The following is a 16,013-nucleotide window of genomic DNA, read 5'->3' as shown; positions in this document are numbered from 1 at the left end:
TCACGTGAAATCATCTTCTTCACATTTTGTCATTTTTCAATCACCAACTTTGCCCCATATATTTAATAAACCCATTAAATATATACGTATAATAATAATTACCTTATATATATGTGTGTATGTATTGTTTATCACTGCCAACAAGTGTACAGGAATAGTAAGGAGAATAAGATTTTGCATTGGAGAGCGAAATTGAAATTTGAAATCACAACTAATCAGTGTTAGTAGGTATCTTGTGAGATGATCTCACGAATCTTTATCTGTGAGACGGGTCAACACTACCGATATTCACAACAAAAAGTAATACTCTTAGCATAAAAAGTAATACTTTTTCATGGATGACCTAAATAAGATATATGTCTCACAAAATACGACCCGCGAGACCGTCTCACACAAATTTTTGTCTGTTTGTTATTGCTCCGTAAAAAGCATCACTCAAATTAATCTAGGAGTTCATCAATGTGACATATACATATACCAAATCAGAGATTTTTACGACCCGATGTGAGTAGAGTATCATAATCACCATACTTTAGAAAGCAATGTTCTCGTGGTTTAATTCATTTATTCGATAGCACCGCCGACTCGAAGAAGCGGCTCCTGTATGAATAAGTTGTGCCATAGTTTTAAGACCTGACTCCCACAGATTTAACACTTTTACCCGCAAATTCAACTACTCCTAATTCTTCCTTGCTATACGAAAATTATTAACCTTGAGGAAGGATAAATTACCTGTTGAGGATCTCTTTAGTATGCTATAAGACGATATAGCTCAATAATTGTGTAAAAAGCCTACAATAGAAATAGATGCTTATAAAAGCATAATGATCATAAAATCTTATGGACCCTTGAATTCTGCATCAGAAAAAGGGACGTCATGCTCGAATGAGATTCCATACACGAGCAGCAATTTATGCTTTAATGTTAGAAAACAACTAAGTCAAGTCATATATCCAAGGGCTTTTCCCAGGTGATGCTGTGCAACCATGAATTCACGAAATTTTACCAGGATGAGATGCCTCAAAACAGCAAGAGGAAGGAGCAAATCAAAATTTGTTACTTGCAATCCATCAAATATGCATCCCATCCTTGAAGTCGGTACTCACGTGCTGCCTCAGCAGGGTTGGCTGCCTTTATTATACCACGGCCAACAATGATAATGTCACTGCCTCTCTCAGAAATGACCTGAAGCCATGAGGCCAGTAAATATTATGCAAATATTTGGTAGTACAATATAATGGACCGAGTTTTACACTTTTTTCAGTTCTTTTCAAATATTAAAAAAACGTGTGACGCACAAAACATTGGTGTTAGATGGAGTAAGTTCGTGCCAAACATTTATCAAGTGTGCCATAACAAAACCTTTATTATGCCATCAAGCCATTTTTGTGGGCTTTTCCATCCTCAGTAACAGCATTAAAAAGATCAGATCTCGCAATTTCTCAGCAAACATCATTTTTTAACCAAAGAAGACTAGTTCTGATTTCTATAATCCATACAATCGAATTGAACTTTGATGTTTGTACACACAACCAATAAATACTTGTTTTTCTTACTGCTTGCAAATTCCTGACACACTGGAATTTAGACTGCCTCCTCATGAAAAATCCATTTAATAGGCAATAAAATTGTTGTTTTTCTTGATAATAAGATATAAATAAAGCTTGGTCCCATCTCCTTTAAAAATTTCATGAATACTATCAACATACTCTAGGTATTAGAATTTGCATTAGAAAACCAAAAAACTAACTTGCACATTCTGCTTAAGACAATGTAAAGGAGTACCATATTAATATGAATTTTACTTACAGAATTTGGAGTGTTATATTGCTGTCCCAAAGAATCTCCACCTTTGACCAATTGGACACCAGGGGTTGCGTGAATAAGTGATGGATTTCCATGTTTACCAGGCCAAGATGCAGGATTGACAGAGATGAAGCCAATTACAAAGTCTGCATGATCTTCTGCTATTTTTACAGCCGCAGCCGTGTAATCACCCTTGGCCAGGTTGCCAGATGAACTCATCTCAGCAAGTAATAACAGTCCTCTGCCACGAGGCAAACCCTGTTACAGGAAAGAAATTAAATCAGTGGGAGTGAAAGAGAGTTCTAATCTCTCTTTTTCAAAACTGAGCATAACATCCTAACCTTCAATTTCAACCCATCCACGACTCCTGGACCTGAAATTATATGGGCATTTACTATATCTGCCCACTCCAATATCCGGAAGACACCTCTGCATAAAACAAACAAATAAGAATCATTACTGAAAGCAGCACAAAAAAAGAATATAATTGGGAAAGTGAGCAAATTTAACTCACCCTTCATATTGCATGGCCACCGTGTTACCAATGTCAGCAAACTTCCGATCTTCAAAGATTAGGAAATTATGTTTCTCTGCAATCTTCAACCGATCGACCATAATTAGTCATAGTCAAAGAGTCAATATTCGGGCAATGATTGAGGATGTAATACAAGTAGCACATATCTCACATTTTCAGAACAAAAAAGAAAGGGTTTTTATTCAGCATGATAACTGAGGTGATAAAGTTATCTTAATTATCAGAATTAAGGAGCTGCTGGGCCAAAAAATATGATGGTTCTAACGTACCATACGAAGCTTAGATCCAAAATCATCTGTGAAATCAGGAAATATATCCACATGGGTTTTCAACATGCAGATCTCAGGTCCAACCTGCAGATAAATAAAAGAAAAGGTTAAGAAAGATTATTCGAAAGCAAATTTGCATGCATTTATAACAACTATGCCATCTAAAACATTGTACGAGGTTACCAAGTGACACACATGATACATGGTAACATGAATGAGCTAAAGACTAGGCTACAGATCATGAGTTATAATTGGCACAACTGTTTACTTGAAGCCCTCAGATCTTTATTGGAAATAGAACAAAAAAGATGCACTGCTAGTTGGCTACTAGATTCCTTGTCATCTTATTTTACCAAGCACAAAATATAAAAATTTATCATCATAATGCACCCATAGATACATATATTACTTTACTTTTTAAGTTGAACACATATCAACTGATCAAGAGAAATTTCAGGAAATATCTACCTACAACTGGATTTGAAATAAAAGAAATATTAAAGGGAATAACAATAGTTTAAGGTCAATTTCTTTAATGAATCAATCTCTAGTAGATATTATCAAAAGATTAAAATCAACCTTCCGAACTTCCGAGTCTATCTGACCCAACTTCTTATCTTATTTGTTATATGCAATTGCTTACAACTACTCACTCAGGATAATACAGATTTTGATACCAAAAGAAAAAAAAGATTCCAAAATCAGATTACGAACTGGCTATGACAAATCATACAAAATTTACAGCAAGATAACCATCAACAGCCAATAAGAAACTAGTAAGTATTTTTCGGCACTTCACCCTGTCTGCAATTTCAAGCAACTCAGCAGCAGTGGCAACATCAGCAGCCACACACAAGTTAGTCTCCTTCTGCACCATTATCTCAAACAACCTCTTTCCTGTAGGATTCTTTGCCATCTTCGCCCTCTCCTCATATGCAATTCTTACTTTTACCTTCTCAGCTGCTGGTACCACCGGTACTGACACCTTTCGATTCTCCTCTAGGAACTTCATGACCATTTTCTGGGTTTCCTCTGAAATTCTTCCCTTCTCCTTCAATATCGAAACCATTTCACTCAGCTTTACCATTGCATGCAGTGTGATGCCATTTTCTGCCAAATTTTCCCTCCCACCTTGTTCCCTGTGTCCCGAGATATTCATAATAAAACCAGGATTCATAAGACAACATTAACAAATTTAGGCATGAGTAAAAGAAAATGTCTAACAGCTACTACTAGACATATATGACGAGGCGATAAACATACTCAACTATTTAAACACTCCATTTGCTCGATCATTCACACGGAGTACCAGAATAAAGATTTTGAGTTTACTAATCTATCTTATTGATGTCTGTGCTTACATATCTGTTTACATAAATTGTATACATTTGTTAACCACGTGTGCCTACTTGTACACAAGTCAGCCACCAGCAGATATCTGGTGGTGCGGGAAATAACAGATCATAGAACAGTACACTGCTAAAATAGCATCAGCTGACAAGATTTACACAAACACTACATTGATTAAACTACATTCTTCACCTATCAATCATGACGACGGCATCAGTAACTTTCAGGCCAGCAGCGCGGAGCGGCGCAGCAGTCTCGAGCACCGAGGCCCCGCTAGTTACGAGATCCTCAACAATAAGGCAAACCTGATTAGGCTCAAATGCTCCTTCAATAGCTTTTGCTGTGCCGTAGTCTTTGACCTCCTTGCGACGCATGAGCATCGGAATCTCGGAGGAGACGGAAATGCAGGTGGCGATGGGGAGGGCGGTGTAGGGAACGCCACACACAACTTGATACACGGAGGATGGAGGGAGGGTTTTGATAAGAGCTTGGGAGATTTGGCGGAGCAGCGAAGGGTAGGAAACGATGAGGCGGAGGTCGATGTAGATTGGGGAGGAGATGCCGGATTTGAGCTTGAAGTTGCCGAATTTGACGGCTTCAATATCGTGGAGCTGCAGGATTAGGGACTCCATTGTTGGCACAGCCATTAGGGCAACACTGTGAGTTAAGCAAGGCTTCGAGAAAATATATTTATATGAAAATATACATATATATATATATATAACAAAAGCGCGATGAGTATCTGGACATTTATTATCGATAGACTAAATTAAAATTTGATAAATAATAAAAGGAATATATTGAGATTTGAATTATTGAAATAAAAAAAAAAAAATAAAAGTGTGTTGAAATTTTAAAAAAAAAAAAAAAATATGATGAAATTTAAAAAAAAAAATAAAAGTGTGTTGAAATTTTAAAAAAAAAAAAAAAATATGATGAAATTAAAAAAAAAAAACAAAAGTGTAATATTAATATCATATAAGGGTAAAGTTGGAAGAAAAATTTGGTCTTTACTAATTACTCAGCACACGCGATGTATGTATGTACAGTCTTTTTTATCATTATTGATGAACTAAAGTGGAATTTGACAAATTATGAAGGGACTAAATTGATATTTGAATTGTTGAAATAAAAAAATAAAAATATGATGAAATTTAAAAAAAAAAACAAAAGTGTAATATTAATATCAGTTGGACTCTGGTCCAGTCCATATTTGTCTGCTAACTTTTATTTCATACCGATGCTATGACTCACCAACCAAACTTTGGAAAGGGTTCTCTTTTCAATATGAGCTATTACACATTATTTATCTAGTATAGTTTACATAATCAGTATGATTTGTAAGCTACTGCATTGATCTTTTAGATTTACTTTGAGCACACCAAAAAATTATGGTCGCGATTCCCAATGTTTAAAAAAAAATTGCACTACTACTTAACATTGCAACCCATAATTTCACGAGTCAATTTTGTAATCAATAAAAAATATTATTTTTATGTTAAAAATACCATTTTTTATGGAAAATATAGATCAGATCGACATTTCTCACGGATATATACCCATGAAACCGTCTCACATTAGATGTATTCAGACTAAAATTTTGATATAAGCAAATAATTCCTATTTAATTTTGTATTTAAGTTCATATCTTGTTATGATTTTTCTCATAAAAATAAAAGTAGCATGATACTCTTATTTTATTGTGAAAAGACTAATAAAATATAAAAATTTAAACCTAAAATTAAATTGGGGAATATCTATTTTTAAGATTAACTATCTATATATGCTGCACATCTACCGTGCACACTTATGTGAGTACCGATGAGGTGTCACTCACTTATTGGATGTGATGAAATATAGAAANTCAAAAAATAGAACACTTGCTCGACAGTTTGAATTGAGTCCAACTTCAAATCCTTTCTCACTCCCTCACTCACTCACATCGCACACTTTCAAGTCAATAATAGTTCTCCCCATTTCGATTCAGATCCATTTTTTGAGTGATTGTACATAAACAAGCTGAAATCTTTGAGTTTTTGGGAAGAATGGCGACAATGGAGAGCTTAATTGGGCTAGTGAACAGAATTCAGAGGGCCTGCACCGCGCTCGGCGACTACGGCGGCGGCGACGACCAGGCCTTTTCTTCTCTCTGGGACGCCTTGCCATCCGTTTGCGTTGTCGGTGGCCAGGTCATCAGCATATTCGTGATTATAAATGTTTAAAGTATAATTGTTGCGTATGTTGTGAGAGTTGGCTGATAATTTCTGATTAGTGGATTTTTTTCAAGTTTATTTTGCTTGGGGTTCGTATCTGTTTTTGTTTTGTTTTGTAATTTTAATGTGTGTGTTTTGTGCTAAAACAGAGTTCGGGAAAGTCGTCAGTTTTGGAGAGCATAGTAGGGCGAGATTTTCTGCCCCGAGGCTCTGGTTTGTGTTTTATTATTACGTAATTTCTGAGTTAAATTTGAGTTTACATCTTTTGCAATTGTTGATCTCTTTGTGTTATTTGACTGTTGAGTTCAGGCATTGTAACGAGAAGGCCATTGGTATTGCAGTTGCAGAAAACAGAAGATGGGCAAGAGGAATATGCTGAGTTTGGGCATTTACCACGGAGACGATTCACCGATTTCTGTATGTGCAATTTCAGCTGTTATCTGTCATTTTATTAGTAGAAATCTTAAATGAAACTTTGGGTTTCTAATAATTGATGTGTTTTGTGTTGCCTTTGTTTTAGCCTCCACGCTCATGTAAAGTTTTTAAGTAAAATAATAAAATACCCCAATCAAATACCACGATAGTTGTTTTAGTTATAGTTTGTGTAATTTGGAATGAATTAAGAAACCAGGGGTGACTTCATGGCTCTGTGCCTAGTTCAAATTCTTGGTCTGAAGAGCAAATAGCATAAGGTAGAATGCATATGTTATCAGGTTTCAGAAAATGGCTTGCTTTATGTGATTTGAAAAAATGTCACTGGTGTTGAGTAGCTTGGAAAAATGTTCATGCCTTCTCATTTTCATGTACAGCTTTGGTTCGTAAAGAAATTCAGGATGAAACTGATAGAGTAACGGGGAAGACAAAACAGATTTCTCCAATTCCTATTCACTTAAATATATACTCCCCAAATGGTATGTTTTTCTTGATGAGCTATTTTATTCGTTCCTTTTGCTTAGAAGGATGGCTTTTCATCTCCAAAATTTATAAATTAAATATATTTTTCATTTACCTGAGATTTACCTCTGCTGATGTTTTTGGTTTGTTATAAATTGCAGTGGTCAACCTAACACTGATTGATCTGCCTGGTTTGACAAAAGTTGCTGTTGGTATGTTTCTGTTCAGGCAGTTTTTATGTTGATATGGACTCTATCTGACACAAACATGTATTCTTTGCAGAGGGGCAACCAGAAAGTATAGTTCAAGAGATTGAAAATATGGTTCGCAATTATGTTGAGAAGGCAAGATAATAATTTTTTGTTGTTCTTCGTGTACATTTCTTGTTTGCATCAAACATGGTTTTTTCTGAAAAATATTAACGTTAAAGTTTGATGAACATTTTAATTTCAGAAAAGAAAAAACATAGATGTGATGAACATTTAAGTATTTATAAGCGATGTAGTCAATTTCAGGTGCTTTGGACAGGTGTCATTTATCTACACTTTGCTCCACATTGCTTTTTTCTTGTTTTTGGTGGGTTTTGTTTGTTTCAGTATAATTTTTTAAGTGTCAATTCTGACAGCAAATATAATTGTTATCTGCACCACATGCAGCCGAACTGCATCATATTGGCAATATCTCCGGCAAACCAAGATATTGCAACCTCGGATGCTATTAAGCTGGCAAGGGAAGTTGATGCAACAGGTATTTTTTACTTATCATTTGATAAATTGATATTATGAATGTTGATTAATTTATGTTATATTACTTTATATTGCTTGAAATTTGAATTTTGCAACATTTGTAGGTGAACGCACATTTGGCGTGCTAACTAAGCTAGATCTGATGGACAAAGGAACTCATGCACTCGATGTAAAAGCTCTACCCCCTCTCTCACAGTTCCATGAGTGCACCACTAGCGCACAATTGTTCACTCACTATGGAATAATGAAAATAAATAATTAAAGAGTAGCTGGAATACGCTTTCTTTGTCTCTTGGAGGAACATTATGTCTTTTAGTATCTAGAAACAGGAATTACCTCTTCCATGAGAATATAATTCATTAAAACTTTGAGAAGGTATATCTTTTGATGGATGTATAATTAATAATCATTATTTTGGTTTTAAATGCGAGGAAGATTGTAAACTATTTTCTAAGATGAAAAATGTTTTCTTCTCTGCTTGTCTTACTATTAGTTAGTTCCAGACATTGGTCGGAAGATGTCTTATTATTCAATTTTATATTCTATATTTATGAATGGATATCATTTCTTATATATTAAAAAAGCTAACCATAGTCTTCTAGTGGTTCTCCTCGTCCTTATTTCTTCTTCCACCAAACCTTTTCTTTTTAATTTCATGTAAAGATTAGAAAGTTCCCCTGATCGAATGATTTTCTTAGGTTCTGGAAGGAAGATCTTATCGTTTACAGCATCCCTGGGTGGGTATTGTGAACCGCTCCCAAGCAGATATAAATAAAAATGTTGATATGCTAGCTGCTAGGAGGAAGGAGCGCGATTATTTTGCTTCAAGTCCTGACTATGGACACCTGTCAAGTAAAATGGGTTCTGAATATCTGGCAAAGCTTCTCTCAAAAGTATATTTTGTTTCTCTTTTCATTTGGCATCCTGTTTGCGTTGGATGACCGTTGTTCATATACTTAAATTAATGTTAGAGCTCAGTGCTCACGTTATTGAATGGTTTGATTTCAGCACTTGGAATCTGTTATTAAGGCAAGAATACCAAGTATCACTTCTTTGATAAACAAAAGCATTGATGAACTTGAATCTGAGCTGGACCACCTCGGAAGGCCAATTGCTGTTGATGCTGGGGTTAATTTCTTACCTTCCTCATTGCGACTATTAAATTTGAATTTATTAATATGTCAGCGACTGAATATATGTTTCAGGCTCAATTATATACCATCTTGGAACTTTGCCGTGCTTTTGACAAGATATTCAAGGAACATCTGGATGGAGGGTAAGCTTGTCCTTGTGCTCCCTCCCCTCCTCACCCCCCCTCACCCCCTCTGTATGGTTAGATTGGATGCATAGTGACATCTAAATTAGATGTGGAGAAGTTATTCTTCAAAAAATATTTTCTAATCGCCGTCTCTCTTTTGGTTATCATGACCTTCAAGACATTATGTTACTTAGATATGGCCTTGCCATTTGATTGTCCATGCTTTCAAAATTATATCATCTTTGCTGAAGAATTACTCTAATCGCACGAGTGTTAAAAATGTCAGCCGACCAGGAGGTGATCGAATTTATGGAGTTTTTGACAATCAGCTTCCGGCTGCTTTGAGAAAACTTCCATTTGATCGTCATCTATCCATTCAGAATGTAAGGAAAATTGTTTCAGAATCTGATGGGTATCAACCACACTTGATTGCTCCTGAGCAAGGTTATCGGCGCCTCATTGAGGGTTCATTAAATTATTTTAGGGGGCCTGCTGAAGCCTCTGTAGATGCTGTAAGTCTCTTGGAGCCCTTTTTCCTCATGCTTTTCTCTTGCTGCCTCCATGACTGAACTACAAAACTGTTCAGGTTCACTTTGTCTTGAAGGAACTAGTGAGGAAGTCAATTGGGGAGTGTCAGGTTATTCTATAATCTTAATTGCCCTACCTTAATTTGATTTTAGTTGACGCGCAGATCACATATTTCTAAATATTTTGTGCCAAATAGGAATTGAAACGATTTCCAACTCTGCAATCAGCAATAGCTGGAGCAGGAAATCAGTCGTTGGAAAAGTTTCGCGAGGAGGGCAAGAAAACAGTTACCAGATTGGTTGACATGGAATCTTCATATCTCACCGTTGATTTCTTCCGAAGACTTCCGCAGGAAATTGAGAAATTGGGAAACCAGGGGGTAAACCCACGTGAAAACACAAGAGAGAACACAGCAGCCACCCCGGCCTTTGATCGTTATGCAGATGGACATTTCAGGAGGATAGGGTCGAATGTATCGTCTTATGTAACTATGGTATCTGAGACACTGAGGAATTCAATTCCAAAGGCTGTAGTTTATTGTCAAGTTAAGGAGGCCAAGCAGAATTTACTTCATTACTTTTACACTCAAATTGGGAAGAAAGAGGTATTTAGTTTGATTTTGCTTTCTTTGTTTATGCCAAATTCTCTCCCCTTTTCTTTGGGCCAAGCAAAATATAATATCGAAAACCATTGATGATGTCAACGATTTAACTCAAAAATTTTAATTAACAGTTGTCCAAGCTTATGTTTTGACCATTGTCATGAGCTGATGTACACGATAGCTGGATACTTGTCGTTCACATATACCCAACAATCTCTCACCATCAATTGCTACCATTACACTAGTGAATCCAACCCATTACATTTGATCTAATACATTTTAGATTATGCATGCGTTAATTATTGCACCAAAATCTATATCTGATTGTAATGTTGTGAAACTCAAACCTTAAAACATATGGTAGTTCAGAACCATGTTTCATTTGCCACTTAAAGCCTTCACATACAAGAAAATGAGAGTGATTAATGCTCATTCTGGCCAAAGTTTTTGTAACTATCGTGCATATCAGAATTGTTTAACCAATAACAACATTAGTTGACTACAGCGATTCAACTCGAATCCTTTTAAATGATAGTTGTATGAGTGTTATATTTTGACCTTTGTAATTTAGCTGTTGTACGCAATAACTGGACAATTTTTGCTCATGTACCAACAATCTCTCTCCATCAATTGCTACCGCAATACTCTGGAATCCAACCAATTAAATTTGATCTAGTATGTTTTTTTAGATCAAGCATCTGTCATTGTACCAAAAACTATATCTGAGGTAATATCGTGAAACTCGAACCTTTAAAACATATGGTAGCTCCACGCCATGTTTCAACTGTTCCACCACTGAAAAATGAAAGTGATTATTGTTCGCTTTGACCCAAATTTTTTTTATAAATTTATTTATGTTAGAATTGTTTATCCGACAATAAGAATGGTTTCATGGATTTCGTTTGCCAAATCGTTCTTTTCCTCTATCAATTCATGTGGCATTTGATAATTTTGCAGGGTAAGCAACTTTCAGACTTATTAGACGAAGATCCTGCACTGATGGAGAGGCGGAAGCTATGTGCTAAAAGGCTTGAACTTTACAGAAAAGCACGGGATGAGATTGATTCTGCATCATGGGTTCGTTGAGATCCAATAAACAGTTAAAATATTTGTAATGTCCATGTAGGAATGGTAGTTCATGTTGGTTGCAGAACCTTGGATTACTGATCCAGGTTGGGAATATGTTTATTGCCCTTTCGAAATTATGCAAACATTGTTTTGGCTTCACACTATGTTTGGTTTTTCTCTGTTGTAAATGCAAGAATTCTTTTCCATGTAATGAATTAGTGTGCTTTGTGCGATGAAACTGTCTTTAGTCCTTTTGCTGGTGGAATTTCTTAGAATGTGTCAAATTTTGCTCGCACTCGTTAATTGTTGTCGAAAAGAGGTAGAATACCTGTCTAAATATTTATTGTTTACATGTTATGTTTCAATTTATGTACGATATATGATCTCAATTTCTAAAAATTGTCAGTTTAAAACCCTGAATGATAGCTGCCGGGACCTCATCTATGGGGTTGGATAGGACAATGTACTAAAGATAGGTTGAACTCAACCCATCTATAGCTTTTGACTACATTCGTAGGTTTCGGCATTGACAAATAGATGTCCCGCCACTATATCGACCATCATCACTTATAATATCTTAGGCAGCACTTTGGCTTACGTATGTTGAGCATGCCCCCTTCCCTTGACATAATTGTCCATGCTTTTGCATCATCTTTTTGATTTTGTTTTTTCCAACGTTAGTAACAATTAATTTTTTTTTTTGATTGAAAAACGAAAGTTTTATTAGAATAAGAGAAAAAGACAAAAAAAAAGTGGATAAGAAATCCTCATAACATCCCTTAAAAAGAGAGAGAAATATTGTTACGTTGTCGTTAATAGCACAAAAATTTACAATCTCTCATTATATTTGAGATAAAAAAAAAAAAAGTGGTTGAACTCTGGCAATTTTGTCGTCCAACTCGCGACTCTGAATTTAATCTTTTTCCAAATCTCATCCGTAGATTATGATATGTTCTATGAAAATTCTGTTGTTTCGCTCCAACCAAATTGACCAAAAAATGCAAGTTCATTAAATATTCATACATAGTATGAGCCATCTCGATTTCTCTTCCACCGCAACAAAGTATACTTTTTACTATTTATCGCAAGAAAATAGTAGAATAATCACAATATATCTCGGCTATATAAATTTTCAAAAAAAAAACTGAAATAATTTTTTTCTATCAGATTAAAAATTTCTAGAAATAAATTTGGACATGAGAACCCTAGTCAACTAAGGTACCGTTTGGTTCATGGTATGAGATATATAGTATGAGGATAAGTAATATTTTGTAATAATAAAATAAATAGAAAATGATAATTAATATAGTGTTTGATTTAATTGATTTGATTGATTAAATTTGAGATAATATGATATTACTATTTTGTCCTTGTTTAAAATATTAATAGAATATTAATAATATTATTTATTAATGGTAATATCGTAATTTTATATTATTGATTTGATTGATGTGAGATAAATTATTACGAATTTGATTGATGTGAAATAAATAGTTAATAATTTGATTGATCGAAATAAATAATACTTGTACAAAATAAATGAAATGATAAGACTATTTATATTAGTACTTAACAGTACTTGAACTAAATGGTACCTAAGGTTACTCGTGCGTCATGACTCGATAAATGTGTAGAAAATCGCCATAGAATGTTGACTTCTATGTGAGCTAAATGTCTTCATAGAATTAATGAAACACTACAGAAAAACAAGTGCATTGACTTCCTAATTTTGCCCACTTTTTCTCACTCGGTGGTATCACCTATGCTCCATTATATTATTTTATTATTTTAATAATACTGATAATAAATTATTATTATTATGATAAAGCTTCGACTATTAGAGATGCCAACTGATTAAATATTGGCTAAATTTTAATAGATCGTATAGTTTTTTTTCCATGATCTTTCATTTTAATGATTTTTATGAACAATTTTATCATATATATTTTTAATTGAAGTCAGCTTCGATTTTTATACCATTAAATTAAAGAATTTTTGGATTCATTTCCAATATATTTAGTGTATTTGATATGTATCTCCATTATCAAATATGAAATTATAAGAAAGATAAGTGTCCGAAATGCAAACAAAAAAAAAAACCATTAAATTAAATATATATATACATGTTATTTTATTATTATTATTTTGGCTAATAGAAGGTTTTATTTTATAGTATTACAGGATTATAATCAATATTCATGTTAAATAAAAAAAAATTTACAAATATTTGGGGAAAAAATCAAAAAATAAAGTTAAAAGTAGGCAAGCTAAGCAAGTAAATGAGGTCCATCCATTTTAGCCCTGACGAAACGGCATTTACTTCCCCACATTACACCATTCTCAACGGAGGAGGTTAGAGGAAAAGATTCGAGCACAATTTAATAGTAAGAGTTGCCTATGCAATTTGAATTGTTGTAATTTTTTTATCAAGTGGAAACCCGTAGTTTTTAATTTTCATTTTATATTGAGTAAATCATCAAACTAATACAGCGCAAATCATGTTAGACAGATAAAATGTAATGTACAAGCTTTGTGTGACATGCTCGTCTTAGAAAGTGTTGCCAGAGAAATCTAATTTCTGACCATTGATCAAACTTACACCTACTCCATCAACCCAGACAATCACATGTGGACTTGAACTTTTCTTTATAATTTTTGGAAGAAGAGTAATAGGATTATTTAAATACAAATAAGATTTGAACTAAATTGAGAAGTAAGTTTACGATAATATCAATATTTGCGATATTTAATATTAAATAAAATCAGGGTATATTTATTATTAACCTAACTTAATAATATATATTTAGTTTTTGGAAAATCAAAATTATCTTTTAACATCGAATTCTCTTAATTACTACATTAGGGAAAGTATAAGGTTTTACTCTAATAAATATAATAAAAAAATATTAATTTCCATGATATAATTTGAGTAGGTCTTTTGTGAGACGGTATCACGAATCTTTATCTTTGAGATGGATCAATCATACCGATATTCACAATAAAAATTAATACGCTTAACATAAAAAGTAATATTTTTTCATAGATTACTCAAATAAGAGATCCGTCTCACAAAATACGACCCGTGAGACCGTCTCACGAAAGTTTTTGCCATATAATTTGGCCATTTTATTTCCTTTTTCTGCTCTATTTTGCATCATCATGAATTTAATCGAATCCAAAAGTAAAGCAAGAATTCTGAAAATGAAACATAATTGATTGCACGTTTGTTATCCTCCATTAAGCCAAAGACAATAATATTCTAATATAAATGGGTGATTTTGGTCAATAACTTCTGCACCAATTCTTGGACCCCTACTCACCCGAACTTAGTGGCAAATTCTGAAGTTTTGGTATAACTTCATATCGAGTTATGACTAGATATTCTTTCAACTTGATGATGTAAGTTGTCATGTTTTCTAACTTTATTTTTTGTTAGTTCTTAGTCATAATTGATCGAAAAATGATGACGTGACATCGAAAAATTGTTGATATGTGTATGTACTTTATCAACTCCCAAAAAAAAAAAATCAAAGTTACATTACTAAAAATACACATTGATAAGTTAAAAGACTAAAATATAAAACATGACAACTTACGGAACTAAAAATGATTATTTTCTCTTCATAATACACTTGATTTCATATTTTCTTTTTGCCAAATTTAAATTTATCTAATTCATTTATAATTACACTTAGTTATACTTCATTAAGAATTACAATTAGTTATACTTTGGAATGAACATCTAAAACATTGCTTATATATATGCTTGCACATCTCATATCATTTGATATATCCTTAGGATAAATCTTGTTTTATTTTTTATTTTATTTTTGTAACATCTCAAATATTTTCAAGATAGCCTTGTAACTAATGAGTAGGTCTCTTGTGAGACGGTCTCACGAATCTTTATTTATGAGACGGGTCAACCCTACCGATATTCACAATAAAAAGTAATACTTTTAGCATAAAAAGTAATACTTTTCATAGATGACCCAAATATGAGATCTGTCTCACAAAATACGACTCGTGAGAACGTCTCACACAAATTTTTGCCGTAAGTAATATGTGATGCGATTTGATATTCTTCTACTTTATTATTGTTACACACACTTTATAGACAATCTAAAAGGAAAAAAATTATGTGGATTACAAAATATTGTCAATGGAAGATTTCGTAGGAAATACTTCAATGCGAACACAAATTGTAAAATTATGTGAAAGTCAATGGGTTTTCAGAGAATATTGTTAAAATCCAAGACACGTATAAAGTATCTGATATCGATTTTTTTTATATATTTAAATTATTGAGTCAACTCTTTAATTCAAGGATCTTCTTGAATTATAAAGCTATAACAGTTGTATTATATTAAATACTAGCCCGCATGTTACATATACGTTTTTGCAGTTTTGTTCATTCTATCCACATGGATAATGTCTTTACTCATTCAGCACATGACATGTCGTGTACTTAGTGGATAAATCATGGTCATTCGTTTAACCATGATGTAGAAATGTGTGGTCATAATTCATCAGTCAAATTATATGTCATGTGTTGAGTGGATGAAATGCTACTCATGTGAGTATCATCTACCGAGCCTATCTTTGCCTTAAAAGAAATGTAACTTTAATGAAGTTTTCCTTATTAATTGCTTTTTTTGCCGTTTCAAAGAAAAAAAATATAGCCTCAAATTAAATCCCAAATATATATATATATATATATATATATATATATATATATATATGAG

The 16,013-nt window shown here is 33.5% G+C and overlaps 2 protein-coding genes across 2 annotated transcripts; one reads left to right on the top strand and one right to left on the bottom strand.

Annotated features, from left to right (window-relative positions):
• Positions 1–779: 779 nt before the first annotated feature.
• Positions 780–4,646, bottom strand: LOC140960237 (uridine 5'-monophosphate synthase). Its single transcript, XM_073418429.1, has 7 exons — positions 4,153–4,646; positions 3,410–3,749; positions 2,611–2,694; positions 2,321–2,403; positions 2,148–2,235; positions 1,810–2,064; positions 780–1,185 (listed from the first exon to the last, which is right to left on the bottom strand). The coding sequence occupies exons 1-7, from the start codon at positions 4,605–4,607 to the stop codon at positions 1,057–1,059; spliced, it is 1,434 nt and encodes a 477-aa protein (XP_073274530.1). The 5' UTR covers positions 4,608–4,646; the 3' UTR covers positions 780–1,056.
• Positions 4,647–5,846: 1,200 nt separating this feature from the next.
• LOC140959580 (phragmoplastin DRP1E-like) lies at positions 5,847–11,533 on the top strand. The gene is made up of 15 exons (XM_073417495.1): positions 5,847–6,149; positions 6,323–6,386; positions 6,483–6,590; positions 6,983–7,084; positions 7,229–7,279; positions 7,350–7,411; positions 7,724–7,814; positions 7,918–7,982; positions 8,512–8,706; positions 8,822–8,941; positions 9,019–9,089; positions 9,358–9,583; positions 9,658–9,708; positions 9,796–10,203; positions 11,158–11,533. The coding sequence occupies exons 1-15, from the start codon at positions 6,006–6,008 to the stop codon at positions 11,284–11,286; spliced, it is 1,887 nt and encodes a 628-aa protein (XP_073273596.1). The 5' UTR covers positions 5,847–6,005; the 3' UTR covers positions 11,287–11,533.
• The last annotated feature ends 4,480 nt before the right edge of the window (positions 11,534–16,013 follow it).

Source organism: Primulina huaijiensis, chromosome 15, assembly GCF_012295235.1.
Source record: "Primulina huaijiensis isolate GDHJ02 chromosome 15, ASM1229523v2, whole genome shotgun sequence".
Classification (NCBI taxonomy): Eukaryota; Viridiplantae; Streptophyta; class Magnoliopsida; order Lamiales; family Gesneriaceae; genus Primulina; species Primulina huaijiensis.
Note: the sequence above shows the minus strand (reverse complement) of the source record. Positions and strands in the feature narration are given on the sequence as shown.